The sequence below is a fragment of the Macaca fascicularis genome, chromosome 13 (assembly GCF_037993035.2).
Source record: "Macaca fascicularis isolate 582-1 chromosome 13, T2T-MFA8v1.1".
Taxonomy (NCBI): domain Eukaryota; kingdom Metazoa; phylum Chordata; class Mammalia; order Primates; family Cercopithecidae; genus Macaca; species Macaca fascicularis.
This window is the reverse complement of record NC_088387.1, coordinates 94,198,365-94,217,336: the sequence shown is the minus strand read 5'-3', so window position 1 is coordinate 94,217,336 and position 18,972 is coordinate 94,198,365. Positions and strand designations below refer to the sequence as shown.

The 18,972-nt window shown below is 36.6% G+C and overlaps 1 protein-coding gene, 1 long non-coding RNA gene and 1 pseudogene across 26 annotated transcripts in view; 2 read left to right on the top strand and 1 right to left on the bottom strand.

Annotated features, from left to right (window-relative positions):
- BABAM2 (BRISC and BRCA1 A complex member 2) overlaps positions 1 to 18,972 on the top strand; it is a 493,921-nt gene that overhangs the window by 166,074 nt on the left and 308,875 nt on the right. For all 25 annotated transcript variants that reach the window (XR_012422532.1, XR_012422530.1, XR_012422531.1 and 22 more), the window contains one exon: positions 12,544 to 12,738. Coding sequence is in view for 20 of the 25 variants with exons in the window: in XM_045368628.3 (XP_045224563.1) it covers positions 12,544 to 12,738 (195 nt within the window). In the remaining 5 variants the exon portion in view is untranslated. The remainder of the gene's footprint in view (positions 1 to 12,543; positions 12,739 to 18,972) is intronic.
- LOC123568280 (protein FAM133B pseudogene) lies at positions 3,161 to 4,021 on the bottom strand (annotated as a pseudogene).
- On the top strand, positions 12,988 to 13,339 carry LOC141408357 (uncharacterized). Its single transcript, XR_012422540.1, has 2 exons — positions 12,988 to 13,121; positions 13,281 to 13,339. It is a non-coding gene; the product is annotated as an uncharacterized lncRNA (long non-coding RNA).

Here is an 18,972-nt window from a genome sequence, read left to right as displayed (position 1 = left end):
GACATTTTGTCCTAATAATATTAATTCATATATTTTTGAGAAACCACTGGTTTAAAACTTGAGCATTTTGGCCCCAAATAGATTTGATTTTGTATTTAAAAGATATTACCTTACAATTGTGAGGATAAAGACAAAACCTGTGGAAGAAAGAGAGTAGGTTTAGTTATTAGTTATTCTAGTACTCTTCACGGTGCTTATATTCAATAATTTTATTGGCCTTAGTTCTTGGCCTTAGTTCTCTAATACGTGTTTTGGAAAATACATTATTTTTATTCTCTAAGTATTTACAGTTAGAAGAATGGCTAATTAAGATTCTTTTCCTTTGGGTATTCTTTTCATTCCTGTCCCATTTGAGGGAGTTTCCAAGATAGAAAGGAATCTGCCTACTTTCTTTCTCTTAATAAATGAAGAAGATTGGATCAAGAGATGTGGTTTAAAATTTCTTCCCTCTCCACTTCTCTCCCACATTTATTTCCTCCCATTTATCCATCCCCAATTCTTAAGAAAGAAACACAAGTTGGAAATAAGCTGGGTGATCCTAGAGACTCATTTGAAGTGGAAATTCAAGATGGAGTGGGGCTGCATACTGGTCACTTTCTTTTAAGAGGAACTGAAAGGTAATCTATATAGCAATTTCTGATGGGCAAGAAGGGACATTACAGGCTTTTGAATTTTATCAATGGAGCCATAGGTATCATTTTGGGATACTTTTACATGTTTTAGGTTTAAAGTCTACTTGCCTGTGGAGGAAACTAGACATGTGAAGTATGCCACCTCGAAAGATTCTGACACCCTGGCACAAAATTGAGATGATAAATTCTTGTAAGATTCCACCAGTAGATCATCTCTTGATAGATATTTGAACATGCCCTAGAATTCCTGTTAATTGGAAGTCTGGCTTACCTAGCAACTGAGTGAGGCTGCCTACTGAATGGCGTTTTGAAAAGTTCAAACTTACAATTTCCTATTTTGCTTTTTCTCCATTATGAGTCTTACCAGTCCTATCACAAACTTTTGTGGGAAAGTGGTTTTTCAGCTACAAAGGTATTTGTGCATTTTGCCCAAGACATATGTCGTCCTCAAGAATATATAACTGTCATGTTCTGTATTGACATGAGAATCAGGATCACATTACGACAAGTAGCTAGAAGATTTTATTGATTGTAAGCCAGGGAATGGTCTGATTGATTTTATCCTGCAAGTCAAAAAAAAAAAATATATATATATATATATAGCTGTTTTAGAAGGACAGACACACACACACACACACACACACATACACACATACGTGTGCGTACACATGGCTAACAGCAAAGTTGGTTGTTGGTTGAGAAGCAGATCAGAACCTTGGAGAGCTCAAGATAAAGAAGGGGCAGAACCACAATCAGAAGCTTCCATGGCTTCCATGACTGCTCCCAAAAACTCCCCAAAATGGATGAGTTTTTCTGGAGCAACTGCCAGCTCCACTCTGCTTATTGTTAAATCCTACATATGTAGGATTTAAGAAGATAAATCCCTTTTACTCCAAGCATGAGCTGCATATTTGTTGACTAATTTGATAATTTGTGGCTAAAGTCTTAGAAACAAAAACTGAAAGGAAAGAAACAAAGGGACATACTTTTCTTTAGCACGTTTTTGTGAAGATCCTATGCTGTTCCTCCATGGCCATGTTATGATTACGGATTCCACTTAGCAGGGCTTCTGGTATTGAGATGAAAGTCACATATAGGACGGGCGGAGGTAAAGTTAAGATTTCACTGAACTATTCACTGTGTATTGGACTAGATCAGTTTTTCCAAAAAAAGATTCTTTTCAAATAACATTTTTGATAAAACTCCAACCAAGCCAAACTAAAACAAAAACTAGAAGGACAGAGATGTTCTCGTTGAAACAGGGTTTGGAAAGTCTGAAGTGCCTTCTGTTCAGACTAATTCTGGCTCCACCAGAAGCCCCTAAACACAGGTCGCAAATCGCCATGTTTTACCGGCGTACATTCAGTTTACTTGTCAGACACAGTTCCTAAGTAAGTGTGAGGACTTATCCTGTGTTTCTAGGAATACTTTTACTAGCCCAAATTAATCCCAGAAGTGGCCATTTATTGCTGTCTACTTAGGTATTCATTTGGATGGCAGATATTTGCATTTCTTTCTTTTCTTTTTTTTTTGTCACTCAACTTGTTTATGGTAAGTCTCAGCTTCAATATGAAGCTGTTTTTTTTTTTTTTTTTTTTTTTAAATCAAAACTCTGCATTTTACATGCTAAATATCTTGGCAAGTAGGTTGTTAAACATAGTAATGAACTTAAGACAGCAAGAGTGAGGAGTTAACAAAAGCTAAACATTGCAGCCTAAACAAAATTCATACAAAAAATAAACTATCACTGGTTACATAAAATTTTCCTGACTGGTTAAAACTTAGTATAAAATATGCATTTTAGAATCCTTAGCTATCAAGTTCAAAAAGTACCAGTGTCTATTTAAAATAATTCCTTTCCCAAGCCAAAGTGTAATCAAAATTATTTCAAATGGCATAACACATTCTAATGCTAAAAAATATTCATGATTATTGAAGTGGAGGTAAATCCCAGAGCTTTTGGGACTTTCTCATGCTGCAAATGGCTGTTTCTCTAGTTCACTCAAAGCAGCATATGGCAGCATCCAAGGATGACGCTAAGCTCAGTAAAGGGCAAGACTGCTGGTAGCCAGCTTTGACCTCCCCGTGAAGCATGGCTGCTGTGTCCACAATACAGATGTGTGAGGATCAAAGGCACACTATTCTGCTAGCTAAAGAGATAGCAAACCACCCCCTCCAACCTCCTTCCCCAGGTAAATAAAAGTATATAAGGGGAAAAAATTAAAATACACTTATTTACAGAATAAGGGTTTTGAAATATTAATGTAATCCCTCCTTCAAAAATTTTAACTAGAGTCATCTGGTCATTTCTGATCACATCTTAAAGATGTATCCAGATTCAATTTCGGTTGGTTTATCCTTAGACACTTCTAGTCAAAAGTATTGATTTTATTCCCAAATATCTTAACCACTAGTACGACTGCAGTGTATTATCTCCCAGAGTTATCAAGCGCTGGAAGAGAAAAAAATAGATGTTCAAGCAGCAGGCAACATTTATGGCCCTTTCACACAGTGGCATCTGAGTGGCTACTGAATAGTCCAGGAATAATTCTAAAAACAAGAAAATTCATGCATTTTAGTAAATATGTTGTAGTTTTCACAGTTGCAATTTCCTCAGACATTGTGCTTTCTTTATAAGGGAATCCTGATTTTTCTTAATATTATGGTGAGTCAGGACTTGAACTAGCAGTCTTCTTTTTCTTCTTCTTACTGTGTTTCTTATGCTTCTTTTTCTTTCTTTTTTTTTTTTTCTGTTGCTTTTTCTTGTTCTTCACTGCTTTTCGTCTTTTTTGCTCGTACCTCCTCAATATACTCTGATTCTGACAAGGACTCCGATGATAAAGGTTTATCTTCTGAGTATATCTTTCTCTTTTTTCTGAGTCCTTTAAGGTCCTTTTCTTTCTCAGTGGCATCTTTTGACTTCTTTTTCTTTTTAAAACTATCCTTACTGTCTGATTCAGTTTCTGATTTGGACCTTTCAGAAGATTTATGTGAACGGTTCTTCTTTCTCTGTTTTCCTTATCTCTTATCCTTATCTTCAGAATCTGAAGAACTGCTGGAAGAATCAGACCTTGATGAAGAAGAAGATGAATACCTACCAGATTTCTTCTTTTTTCTTTCTCTGTCGTTTTTTGGATGAGCTCTCACTTCCACTTAACAATTTCCCCCTGTGTTTTTCTAGTTCTTTCTTCCAGTTCTCATTCATTTTATTCAGCCAAAGCCCTGGAGCCTTTCTTTTTCTTTTCTGGTTGCTCTTTTACTTCTTTCCAGGTAGGCCTTGGTCGATTCAGATAATCCTGTATTGTTGGCCCTGAAGACTGGATTGAACCCCTTGATCTTGCCATTGCTGTTGGATGCATATAGGCCACCCATTTGTCCCACTTCCCCATGGTGCTGGGCTGAGCGCACAGTCGCACACCGAGGGAAACCTGGCCAGAGAGATGGCCGAAGTGGGCCCTCCGCAGGTGCATTTCTTTCTAATTAGCTTCTGTGCATCCCAGAATCCACTGTGTTTTAGACTGTAATGAACAACTTCAAACATCATAGCAACAATCTCATCAGACTCTATAGGCTCTGCTTACAAGGGGGAAGAGAATTATTAGAATATTTGAAAATAAAGCCATGGAGGATCACAGAACTACCCTGCTTAATTTTTTTTGCCTTACCAATATTTATTTCTATGAGTGTGCTACAGTTTGTGGTAATGAAGGGTACTGCTATGATATTCTTTCTTGTGTCCACTTCATTTTATTCTTAATAGTTGAATCTTCTCAAGAACAAAATCCCAAAATATAATCTGCAAGTTAAAACCATAAGGGATATATATGATTGGCAGTGCTGTGTTACCTTTTTTTGTTTGCCATATGACTATAAATATTTGAACGGTAGTTACATGGAAGAAGGAGTAGACTTGCTTTTCTTAATCCAGCTTCTCTTTCTCCCATCCTCAAATTCATGTTATGTCCACTCGACTTTTCAAAATTTGTAACTTGTTATATTTGAAGAAATTAGGAAAACATGTTTAAAATGATTTCATTTCAATTGTTTTAGATGATATATTAAAGGAATTATACATACTTAACAAAATGTACAGTATAAACACTTATTGTTGATAATACTTGGTCCTCTTACAAATAGGTCAATAGCAAATTTATTTTTGTTGTTATCCTTGGTGTTCTCCAGATGGAGTGACATTTAAAAAAATCGTGCTTGTTCAGTTCCAGTTTTGTTAGAAATGTAAAATGTTATTGGTGATATCCTAAGACTTGCCATTTATTTTATTTTTTCTGCATATTCTATATAATTTATTTATGATTATAGACATTAGAAGTTTAAAATTAGAATTTCCCTAATGCACTATTACTTTCTATGTTGTAGAAAGATTTTTTTTCTTTTTTAACAGCATTATTGAGATGTAATTGATATATAACTCATCCATTTGAAGTATAAAATTCCGTTGTTTTTAGTATATCCACAGAGTCGTGCAGTCATCAATTACCATAGTGAATTTAGAACATTTTAATCATTCCCAAAAAGAAACCATGTGCCCATTAGCAGTCCTCATTTCCCCCCAAGTCCCCAGCCCTAGGCAACCACTAATTTACAGTCTATCCCTGTAGATTTGGCTTTTCTAGACATTTTGTATAAATGGATTCATACAATGTGTGGCCTTTAGGTCTGCCTTCTTGCACAGCTTAATGTTTCAAGGTTGATCCCTGTCATTGCATGAATCAGTATTTCCTTTCTTTTTATTGTGGAATGATACTCCATTGTATGTATGTACATATTGTATTTATTCATACATTAGTTGATGGACATTTGGGTTGTTTGTACTTTTTATCTATTAGGAATAATGCTACTATGAACATTTGTATACAGGTTTTTTTTTAATTTTTAATTTTTGTATTTCAGTAGGTTTTCGGAAACAGGTGGTATTTGGTTATATGAATAAGTTCTTTAGTGATAATTTCTGAGATTTTGGTGCATCCATCACCCCAGCAGTGTACGCTGTGCCCAATGTGTGGTCTTTTATTTCTTGCCACCCTCACCCTTTCCTGAGTCCCCAAAGTCCAATGTGTCATTCTTATACCTTTGTGTCCTCATTCTTATACCTTTGTGTCCTTGTAGCTCTTAGCTCCCACATGTGAGTGAGAGCATACGATGTTTGTTTTTTTATTCCTGAGTTACTTCACTTAGAGTAATAGTCTCCAGTTCCATCCAGGTTGCTGTGAATGCCATTATTTCATTCCTTTTTATGGCTGAGTAGTTTTCATATATGTGTGTGTGTGTGTGTGTGTGTGTATGTGTGTATATATATGTGTGTGTGCATATATACACACACACACACACACACCACATTTTCTTTATCCACTTGTTGATTGATATTTGGGCTGGTTCCCCATTTTTGCAATTGCAAATTGTGCTGCTGTAAACATGTGTGTGCAAGTATCTTTTTCATATAATGTTTCCGCTGTGTGGATACCTAGTAGTGCAATTGCTGTATGAAAAGGTAGATCTACTTTCAGTTCTTTAAGGAATCTCCACACTGTTTTCCATAGTGGTTGTACTAGTTTACATTCCTACCAACAATGTCAAAGTGTTCCCTTTTCACCACATCCACGCCATCTGTTGGTTTTTTATTTTGGCCATTCTTGCAGGGTGAGGTGGTATGGTATTATGGTTTCGATTTGCATTTCCCTGATAATTAGTGATGTTAGCATTTTTCCAAATGCTTGTTGGCCATTTGTATATCTTCTTCTGAGAATTGTCCATTCATGTCCTTAGTCCACTTTTTAAAAAATTTTACTTTAAGTTCTGGGATACATGTGCAGGACGTGCAGGTTTGTTACATAGGTATATATGAGCCAGGGTGGTTCGCTGCATCTATCAGCCCATCATCTAGGTTTTAAGGCCCACATGCATTATATATTTGTCCTAATGCTCTCCCTTCCCTTACCCCCCAACCCCTGACAGGCCCTGGTGTGTGATGTTCCTCTCCCTGTGTCCATTCATTGTTCAACTCCCGCTTAATGAGCGTGAGCATGCTGTGTTTGATTTTCTGTTCCTGTTAGCTTTCTGAGAATGATAGCTTCCAGATTCATCCATGTCCCTGAAAAGGACATGAACTCATTCTTTTTTATGACCACATAGTATTCCATGGTATATATGTGCCATATTTTCTTTATCCAGTCTATCATTGATAGGCATTTGGATTGGTTCCAAGTCTTTGCTATTGTAAATAGTGCTGCAATAAACATAGGTGTGCATGTGTCTTACTTTTTAATGAGATTATTTGTTTTTTTCTTGCCGATATGTTTGAGTCCTTTGTAGATTCTGGATATTATCGTTTGTCAGATGTATAGATTGTGAAGATTTTCTCCCACTCTATGGGTTGTCTGTTTACTCTGCTGATAGTTTCTTTTGCTGTGCAGAAACTTTTTAGTTTAATTAAGTCTCATCTGTTTATCTTTGCTTTTGTCTCATTTGCTTTTGTATTCTTGGTCATGAAGTCTTTGCCTAAGCCAGTGTCTAGAAGGGTTTTTCCTATGTTATCTTATAGAATCTTTATGGTTTCAGGTCTTGGATTTCAGTCTTTCATCCATCTTGAGTTGATTTTCATATAAGGTGAGAGCTGAGGATCCAGTTTCATTCTTCTACAGGTGGCTTGCCAATTATTTCAGCACCATTTGTTGAATAGGGTGTCCTTTCCTCACTTTATGTTTTTGTTTGCTATGTTGAAGATCAAATGGCTGTAAGTATTTGGCTTTGTTTCTGAGTTCTCTATTCTGTTCCATTGGCCTATGTGCCTATTTTTATACCAGTAACATGCTGTTTTGGTGACTATGGCCTTATAGTATAGTTTGAAGTTGGGTAATGTGATGCCTCCAAATTTGTTTTTTGCTTAGTAAGACTTTGCATTTAGATGAATGCAACACAAAAGAGTTTTGGCTAAGGAAGGCACAATAAACTGCTTCAACTGTGACCACTACACTTTAGCATGTTGCATTCGCTTTCTGGAAATGTTCCATGAGGCTCAGAATTTAAGAAATAGTAAATTCAGAGTTACTGGAAGCATATGTATTTAGGGCTAAATGATGCAAGATTTGTTTTCCAGAAGGTTATAGCACTGCCTAACTTTTTTAGTTGTTTAGAAAAGACAATTGGAGTCTGACCTTATAAAATGTAAAAATGACAAATGGAATTTCTTAAACTTTGAGATTGAAAAACAGTTTGAAATAAAATATGTGAAGTGTGAAATAAAATATGTGAAGTATGCTATTATGTTTTCTTAAAAGTTATATTTCCATTATGAAAGTATGTTCATGTCTTATGTATACATACATCCATATACATGTATATACACTCAGAAAATTTGGAAAATACGGAAAAACAGGAAGAAGAAAAAAACTCTTTTAAATAGCTTCCAACTATGGATTTCAGTTATTAACATTTCTCCCAATAAATTTTCCATGTATAGATGGTTTTTGCTATGGAAGATTGGGAGAGGATGGGGATAGCCAAGTTGTAATCATAATGTGTATGCAGATTTATGTCTCTCCTCATTTAATATTTTAACAAAAGTATTTTCTGTGCTATTGCAGTTGTTTCTGTGCTATTGTAATTGTTTATACAATTATATATAATACTATTACATATAATTATATATAATTGTATAAATTGTTTATACAATTATATATAATTGTATAAACCTACTGTAATAGTATAGAAACATAGTTGCAGATTATTTGAATTACATTAACAGTTTTTATAACAATTCTTATTATCAGGTGTCTAGATTGTTTGCAGTTTCATAATATTACAAATGACTCTATGTGTATTTCTATCTATAAAGTTCCCCCCCCTTTATTTTTAGTTATTTGCAGATTAGCTAGATTCCCAGAAATAAGATTTCTAGGGGCATTGAGAATAAACATTTCTAAGACTCTCTCTGTCTCTCTCTCACACACACACACACACACACACACAAACATGCATATAGTTAAACTACTTGTATGAGTTTACAATTCTATGTGTAAAAAGGTCCATGAAATTATATCTTCACCAACATTGGCTGTTTGCTGAAAAAAAGAACTTGGCTAATTTAAGATATAAACATTGTTTCTCATAATTTTTGCCCTACTTTCTTCTCTTGTGGGAAATGCTGGGTGAGGGACAGGCCAAATCAGAGGGTCCCATGGGAGCCAGAAACAATTTGTGGAGCTGAAGCACTATCAGGATAATAAGTTGAAAGGAAGACACTGATCTGAGGGAAGCATGGACCATGGAAGCAGTGTTTGGAGCTTCAGAGAGTGGGAGAGGCAGCATAGAGTGGCAGAGCCATGGGTCATGTGGAGGAACTTAGGGAGGGTCAGACATTGGTGTCATGTGCAGGCCCTGTGTGGGGAAAAGTATCTTCTGGAGGGAGAGGATCTCATAATATAGTCTGGAGGGAGACTTAATATTGTTCTTTACATTCTTTTATGCCACTTTAAAAATATTTGTTTTACTGTGTACATATATTACTTTTCAATGAAAAGTTAGTTTATTAAAAAGGAGAAGTGAGGAAAATTATACTTCTTTAACTACTAGTGGGCTTGCATACTTTTCATATATTGTCAGTCTCTTTTAATTTCCTTTTATTTTACTGATATGCTAGAGAGTTGGGCAAAATTTTGTAGTAAGATTTTTTTAGATAATTTTCTTGTTATATTTCTAATGTATTCCTGTACCTTATCTTTTTATGAGTTGAACATTTTTATCATGATTAATTTAATTAAAGAATTTCCCCCCCCCCGGAAAATTTTTTTCCCTCCCTTATTAAGCAGAGATGGTTCCAAGTCTCATTTCTTCATTTGCTTGGTTTCCTCCTTTATCTCCCCAAAGACATGGTAGGACTACATTGTTTCTTAATGTTTTCCATTCATTGGTATCCTCACGCATGTCTAAATTTGTGGCACTGTGGCCGAAAAACTATGGGTTTTAATAAGTGGAACCGGAATTGAGGGTGAGCTAGGCCTTGAAACTACTATTGCTCACTGTCTTTCTGAAGAAGGAAGCTCTGATAAGGAGGAACTCTGAGGATTGGTTGGGCTTGTTCAAGACTGCGGGGCCATTGATATGGGAGCCCATAGGTAGGTGGTGGAATGTATTTACGAGAGAGAAATGTGGAAAGGTGAAGGGTCACATGAACTGGGAGCGCGCCTCCTGTCAGGTGGCCTGGACAGGGGAGCCAAAGTATCCAAAATTACCACTATGCATGAGTTCGCTCATGACCACAGAGAGGCAAGTGCTAGTTCGTTGGCCCAAAACTGATATTTTAGTTAACTGATTGGAGGAAGAGTAGGAAGATTTACATTCTACACAGTCTCAATTATTGTTTACACTTGAATGTGAGCAGTTATTTAATCTCTCTAGTTAACTAGTCTTTAAAAAGAATTGGTGCGATACCTTCCCTAAACTGTTTCATAGGTGTTTTAGTGAGAATGATGAAGTTTCTATTATAAAATAGTAGTGAATTTTCTTTTGCTTTTGTTTATTGTCTTTGACTATGTTTTATCACTTTCTCTGAATGCATTTTTCATTCCTCATTTTTGGAATCCTTTTTTTGTATGCTCTTTTCTCTGTTAATATGTGATGTGCCCTGTGCCTACTCTTTGTGGCCATCCCCATTTTAGATTTCTTCCTTCAAGCATTACCAAGAAGAAGTAGAAGAACTTTGTGAATAGAGAGACACTTATTTTTCTTTTTTTCATAGACGCCTGCTAATTTATGCCTCCTCCTCTTTCCCTGAAGGACCTTTGGGCATTTTTCTCTATCTCATCCTCGAGAGAATGGAAAGCTCCAATGCCTTGTATTGCTAGATCTGTTTTTAAAATATGCCCTATTCTTAGGGAGTAACTAAAACTTTATATATCTTCTGTTTTCTCCCCTTCTAGGCAAGGTGGTTCAAACCGCAAATTACCTAACAAGTAAAAGTGGTCATATAGCAATACTAGAGGAATTTGTATCTTGTTTAGTATAGCTAAACCATCCTTGATGGGAGTGTTTTCCAGTGAGTTTGCCTTGAATGGCTAAGGAGATCAACAAAGAAATTATGTTTTAATGGAAGGAGACTGGTTAGTATGTCTTTAACACTTCGTTTGAATCACTTGAAATGAATTCAAGTTGGTAAGGTATGTTGCCAACTTATATGTTTTCATAATTTTTAAAAACTGTTTGGATATAGGTCTGTAACTTGCCAAATAACTAAGGAGAAATGACAGAATTTAAAAAATATAAATCAAGACAACTAAAGCTTTTTCTTTTTGCTCTAGTAGGGAGCGAGGACTGATAAGGAATACTTGACCAAGAAATGGAATATTGTATTTTATTCTTGCTTATAAATGTTTAGCAGTGCTCTCTGAAGGAAATGCATAGCAAGCTATGTTAAGATCATTTTAAGTTCTATACAATGCTGTTATATCTTATTGATGCTTTGAATTTAGTCTTGAACAGCTCAGAAGGAGTCCGGCTATTGAGGTCAACAGATTTGCCAGGGAAAACTTTGTACTTTACTTACCAAATCACTTTCGTATCAAGATACCCCTCTTATTTACTGTACGATACTGAAGCTCTTACCTTTTCCTCTGTTCATCGTCTTTATTTGAACATCCTAAGACCTGTTTTTCCTATACATGAAAGAACACTTACTGATTTCCCCATTGTCATTTAGTTCCTATAAATCAACCCACTCAGTGGAGCAAAGTAATTCCTTTAAAAAATGCATTCCTTTACTTTTTATTTGTTTTCTTTTGATAGAAGCTATGCTTGGTTTGTCCTTAGGACAATATAAAGTAGTGTTCTCAAAGTGTGGTCTGCAGACCTCTGGGGTCCCTGAGACCATTTCAAGGGTCTGCAAAGTCAAAACTGTTTTCATAATCATATTAAGATATTATGACTTCTTTTTTACAGTGTTAATATTTGCATTTACATTGCAGAAGCAGTGGTGTGCAAAACTGATGACTTGGCATTAACCACAGCAGACATCAAGCTATACTCATAGTTATTTTATTCTCTGTTGTCACACATACTCAGTTAAAAAAACAACAACAGTTCACTTAAGAATGTCTTTGATGAAGTAATAAAAAATATGAATTTTATAAAGTCATGACCCTTGAGTACACACGCTTTCAATATTCTGTGCGACAAAATGAGAGTACACATGGAAGACTACTGCATACCTAAGTATGTTGTCTCAAGGAAAATCATGAGTGTGATTGAGTTCCAAGCTGAACTAGCTGCTTTTTTCTTGGAACCATCCTTTTTTACTTGGAGGAGTGACTGATGGATGAACTGTGGTTATTCAGATTTGCGCATTTGGCAGACATTTTCCCATGTCTCTATTTTATGCCTATCTTTTTCAGGCCTAACCGTCACCATTGTGCTTATATTTCTGTGAGGCTCTAGTGTTTACAGAGCGTTTATTTATATCTGGTATTACAGATACAGATGGTCTGTGGATCTGAGTTGAATTACTTTAGCATATAATGCTGAATTTAGGTAGAGATCGAAAAAAATTAAAATTATAAAAGAATAAGAAACAAATTAAGTCTTCCAGGGCTAAAATTATGGTCTTCTAGGATATTTAGGTTTCTTGTTTTGTTACTACCCGGCTTTACACTTCACTGTTTCTGCCTATTCATGATGGAATTCCTCCTCAATTTTTCTGCAAGGATTTTTTTAGAAGGCAGGAGAAATTGCCAATATCAAAAGATTTCTCTAACTTCATCTCTGGGTATATGGCTAACTAGGAGTAGTCTGTTCCTCTTAGATTTCTATTACTCTTTTCCTCTACATTGATGTGTGAATGTGATACTGGATTTGTATGAAATTTCAGTTTTAACTGGTCTTTTATTTGTTATGGCTTTTACAGAATCTTGCCTCCTGGAATCCTTCAAATCCTGAATGTCTCTTACTTGTGGTGAAGGAACTTGTGCAACAGTATCACCAATTCCAATGCAGCCGCCTCCGGGAGAGCTCCCGCCTCATGTTTGAATACCAGACATTACTGGAAGAGCCACAGTATGGAGAGAACATGGAAATTTATGCTGGGAAAAAAAACAACTGGGTAAGAATTTTTGAGAATGGGAAAAAAGATGACTTCATCTATAATAAAATAATCAATTCAGATGTTCATTTGAAAATCCTAGTCATTTCTTTAAATAACCATGGTCTAGGTAGCGTATATGTTTCTCATAATTTAGAGTTTAAAGAGACCTTAATGTTTGTCTAGTTCATTGTGTTTCTTAAAGATATTACCTGGGAAGTTTGTAAGATTCAGAGTCTCATCCCCAGCCCCAGATATTCAGCAGTCAGAGGTGGAGCCTGAGGGCCTGCACGTGCTACCAGTCTCCATGTCATTCTGATGTATGTGGCTTGCAGGTCACATTTTGAGACACTAACAAGTTTCCCCGTCCTTTGAATGGAAGACTTCTCCAATATCCCAGTCAGGTAAGAGAGGTCAGTAACTCTGGAATCTGCTAGCTTACATGGTGCCTTTTATATTTTCTTTTTGTAACTTAAACGATTATATGATCTTTTAAAAATTCAAGTCAGACCTTATTGCTCCTCTTCCCAGAACCTTATGTACTTCTCTTTTTTCTCTCATAGTAAAAGCCAAGTCCTTCCAGTGGTATAGAAAACTCTATATGGAGAAATGCAAATCAAAATCACAATGAGATACCGTCTCATGCCAGTTAGAATGGCGATCATTAAAAAGTCAGGAAACAACAGATACTGAAGAGGATATGGAGAAATAGGAATGCTTTTACACTGTTGATGGGAGTGTAAATTAGTTCAACCATTGTGGAAGACAACGTGGTGATTCCTCAAGGATCTAGAACCAGAAATACCTTTTGACCCAGCAATTCCATTACTGTGTATATATCCAAAGGATTATAAATCATTCTGCTATAAAGACACATGCACACGTATGTTTATTGCAGCACTATTCACAATAGCAAAGACTTGGAACCAACCCAAATGCCCATCAGTGATAGACTGGATAAAGAAAATGTGGCACATATACACCATGGAATACCATGCAGCCATAAAAAGGATGAGTTCATGTCCCTTGCAGGGACATGGATGAAGCTGGAAACCATGATTCTCAGCAAACTAACACAGGAACAGAAAACCATACATGGCATGCTCTCACTGATAAGTGGGAGTTGAACAGTGAGAACACATGGACACAGGGAGAGGAACATCACACACCGGTGCCTGTTGGTGGGAGGAGGCTATGGGAGGGATAGCATTAGGAGACATACCTGATACAGATGATGGGTTGATGGGTGCAGCAAACCACCGTGGCATGTGTATACCTATGTAACAAACCTGCACATTCTTCACATGTATCCCAGAACTTAAATTATATATATATGTAATTTATATGTATACATGTTGTATACATATAAATTATATATAATATACAAATTATATATATAAAAAACAGACCAAAAAAAAGAAAAAAACAAAACTATATGATTCCCATCACTACCATCTTCCATCCATCATTAATTTTGTCTGTTCATCTCCGACCTTTCTCTTTCAAATTCAACTCCAGCCACACTAGCACCCTGCTGTGCAGCAAGCACACCAGATATTCTCTTGCCCAAGGGTCTTTGCATAGGCTCTCTGTTGTCAGGGGTGTTTTCCCCAGATATGCACATGGCTAATACTCTTCTTCCTTCAAACTTCTACTAATGTTATGTTCTCAATGATGCCCTGTTAACACCCCCAGCAGCCATTTTGAGGTATAATTTACATATCATAAATTTACCTGTTTTAAGTGTACAGTTAAATGATTTTTAATAAGTTGGCTGATTTGAGCAACCACCACCATTATCCAGTTTTAGAATGGTTCCATCACCCCAGTGAGATCCCTCATGTCCCTTGCAGTTAATCTTGTTCCCACCTCCAGCCCTAGTCAGTCACTAAACTACTTTCTATTTCTATAAATTTTCTTTTCTGAACATTTCTTATGATGGAATAATACAGTATGTGGTTTTTGTGACTGAATTCATTCACTTAGCATATGTTTGAGGTTCATCCATGTTGTAGCATGTATCAGTACTTCATTTCTTTTTGTGGCTGAATAATACTCCATTGAATAGACATACCACGTTTTGTTTATCCATTTACCAATTAATGGACAGCTGGGTTGTTTCCACTTTTTGACTTTTATGAATAATACTGCTTTAAGCATTCATGTGTAAGTATTGGTAATACCCCTTTTAAACATTGTGACTTGCACCCATACCCTCTCCTCTATTTTTTACTTTGCTCCATGTGGCTTTTTTGCATTTCCTTTTGGCATGCCATATAATTAATGTATTAGTTATATGTTGCTATGTAAAATAATCATTCCAAAACTTAGTGGCTTCAAACAATAACATTTATTATCATAGTTTTTGGCAGCAATCTGGGTAGGCCCTTTGCCTCAGGGTTTCTCACAGGCTATGCTTGAAGTGTTGGCTAGGGCTGTGGTCATCTCAAGGCTTGACTGGAGATGGAGTCATTATAAATGCATGTGTGTGGTAGTTGGCATAGTTCAGTTCCTCATGGGTCGTCGAACTGAGGGCCTGAGTTCAGGGCTGGCTGTTGTCTGGAGGCCGCCTTCAACTGCTTGCCTCTCTACAGGGCAGTGCACAAGATTCAGAGCAAGCAAGTAGGGGAGAGCAAGAGGGAGTGTGTGAGCAAGATAGAAGTCACAATCTTTTATAACCTAATGTTGAAAGTGACAGCCCATCACTTTTGCTGTATTCTATTTGTTAGGTCCAATACCCCACCCTCCCAACACACCTACACACCCCAAACACATACCTACACACACACACACACACACACACACACACAGAATTACATAGGAGTATGAATACCAGAGACCACTGGGAGCCACTTAGAGGGAGTCTACCATACTTATTGATTATGTTTATTGTGTGTCTGTCCTCATTGAAATATAAAATCTCATGAGGGCAGGGATCATTGTTCACTAGCAAATCACAAACACCTGGAACAGTGTCTTCCACTTCATTGGTATTCCATAAACGTTTTTGAATGAATGAATGAATAAACTCTCATTAAGCACAGAATAACTTTAGGTGCTCTTCTGTGCTAATTCTTTTAGGTTTCACTGTCTTTCTTAGGCTAAATAACACTCCCACTTTTATTCTTCAGCTTTTTCTTTTACTTTTTTGGAGACAGAGTCTCACTCTGTGGCCCAGGCTGGAGTGCAGTGGCGCAATCTCGGCTCATTGCAACCTCCGCCTCCTGGGTTCAACAATTCTCCTGTCTCAGCCTCCTGAGTAGCTGGGACTACAAGCGCATGCCACCACACCCAGCTAATTTTTGTAGTTTTAGTAGAGACGGAGTTTCACTGTGTTGGTCAGGCTGGTCTTGAATTCCTGACCTCAGGTGATCCACCCGCCTTGGCTTCCCAAAGTGCTAGGATTATAGACGTGAGCCACGGTGCCCGGCCTCTTCGACTTTTTCTTAAAGGTTTTGATTTTAAGGTTTTACACGTGATTAATGCCTTCAAATCAGCATGACTAAAATTTTTGTTATTACAAATCATGTTGTTTGTTCAGTTCAAGGTTTTTTTCCTTTTGTAAAGTCTTGAATTTATATTTCAGTAAAAGACACATAACACTACATTTGCCATCTTTACTATTTTTAAGTGTACAGTTCAGTAGTGTTAAATATATTCACATTGCTGTGCAACAGATCTCTAGAACTTTTTCATCTTGCAAATGAACCCATTAAACACTAATTCCTCCTCCCCCCAGCACTTGGCAGGCACTTTACTCTTTTCTGTTTCTATGGTTTTGACTCCTTTAGATACTTCATATGGGTAGAATCGTATATTTGATTTTTGTGACTGCTTATTTCACTTAGCATAATGTCTGAGGTTCGTCAGTGTTGTAGCATGTGATAGGAATTCCTTCCTTTTTAAGGCTGTGTAGTATTCAATTGAGCGTATTTACCATATTTTACTTATCCATTCATCCATCAGTGAACATTTGGGTTGCTTCTACCTCTTGGCTATTGTGAATAATGCTACATTGAACATAGGTGTGCAACTATCTCTTTGAGATTCTGCTTTGAGTTCTTTGGGATATATACCTACAAGTAGGATTGCTAGGTTTTATACAATCCCATTTTTAATTGTTTGAGGAATTTCCATACTGTTTCTTTAACAGCTGCACTATTTTACATTCCCACCAACAGTGCATGGTTCAAGATGCAAACTATTGATAATTTTGAAACATTAATATGTTTATATGGCTAATAAGGAAAACTTTGTTGAACTTAGTTTATCCTCTATCCCCAGCATTTTCCTATTAAATAATTGACTTAATTGTCCTTACATAAATGGATGTTAGGTTAATTTGGCATGACTTCTTGGTGAACATGTGTTGTCTTTAGTGCTGACAGGCTCATCTGAAAGCAGGAATCACTGTCAAACTAACCAGTCTTTAGTTTTTAGGATTTGCCTTTGTATCTCATTCCCCCTTTTTAATATTAATGTGAATTTGAATATAATCCAGCTGTATGGCACCTTTGTTACCTAATAATTTTCAAAATGTTATTCAGTGACTCAGCTAATACTTGAGGTGTAGTTCATCTAGGTGTAGAAGTTTGAATTCATTTCAGCAGATAGTTTGTTTTTATAGTATTTTTAAACTTTCTGTTTAATGTTACCAATACTCCTTTCTTTACTTACAAAACCTACTACTGCTACACTTATCTCAGTTTATTTTGATTTGATATTAAGTAGTTTGTAAACATTAGGGCAATGGTTATGGATTCAGGTGAAGTAAAGAAACTGAGAATCCTATAACAAGGCAAAGTAGACCTAGGTTAAGCTTATGGCAGACCAGGCCTAGGAAAGGCCTAGTAGAAATGGTAGCTGAGACTATAGAAGTAAAATTATGAGTTGGAATCGGGGAGTAGGTCAAGAAACAGGGTATAAAAGTGAGTCTTGAGGGATGAACAAATTAGAGCTTGGCATGAGGGTTCAGGAGTATTAAAGGACAGCCCGCTAATGGAGGAAAAATCTAGACCAAGAGTCTAGAGATAAACACTGGACCCTGGCGGAGAGAAAGGAGCTTGATTTTGCGCCAAGATTTTTTTGAATCAGGGACTGTATTAGTTTCCTATTGCTGCTGTAAAAATTACCACAAACTTGGTGGCTTAAGAAAACACAGATTTATTATGTCATCGTTCTGGAGGGCAGAAGTCTGAAATGGGTCTCCCTGGGCTAAAATCAAGGTGTTGGCAAGGCTGCATGCCTTCTGGAAGCGCTAAAGGAAACCATTTCAGGGTACTGAAGAAAGTTGCAGATATGCTCTCTGGGACATTATCTTTGAGAAATTTTGGAGAAGCAGAAAGATCCTAGAAGACTGTTGTAAGTGATGACATCCTGGAGATTTTTAAAGAAATTAAGCTCAGATCTTTAAGTAGATGATTTACAAACATTAAAATAAAAATGCAGTAGTCAATTGGAAAATAGTTGGGTAACTGGGAAACTGTCATGACAAACTTAGTTTGCTTCTTTAAGGAAGGGTAATATCATAAACTTAGATGATCTCATTTTCAGTGAAGCACTTGGTCATTCTCTCTTAGGATTCCACTGACGTATGCTCCTTTCTTAGTTGTTGGGATCTGCGGAAGCGTTCCACCTAAAAGTTTGGGTGTAACTCTTATCAGCCTCAGGTGTTTTGTGGAATGTCACAGGGCTTTTTCTTTGACCTTTTCTTGTTAAGGGTTTTGTTAGGGACTTGAATGAAATCATACAAAGTATGGGTTTCTTTTTTCTGCTAGCATAGAGCTTAAAAAGATAGCTATTGTGAAAGATTACAGAATCAATATTAAAAATTATTTTTGTGTGCTGGAATGCTGCACCAAACTAACAAGATGCACTTTAGTAGGGCTAAGCCAGTGTGGGACTAATAGCATTTATGAAAAGTCTACTATGCTAGGTTTTGGGTTAAAACAAAATAAAATAGATCAGATACGGCTTTGGCTCCTGAGACTGTTAAAATCCAATTTCAAAGGTTTAATCTGTATCTGTAAAAAAGGAATTTGAACAATACTAGATAGATTACATCTCAAATGGAATATACAGGCTGTGTGAGCAGTCAGCAGAAGAGACAATCACTGAGGAAGGAGTGACCAAGGAAAGCCTTTACTGGTCAACTGCTGACCTAGACCCTGAAGGTGGACATAAATGGCTCTCTCAAGAGAGATAGTCAGTGGGTTGTATGATTGGGGGAAACTTAGGGGCATGACATATATGGGC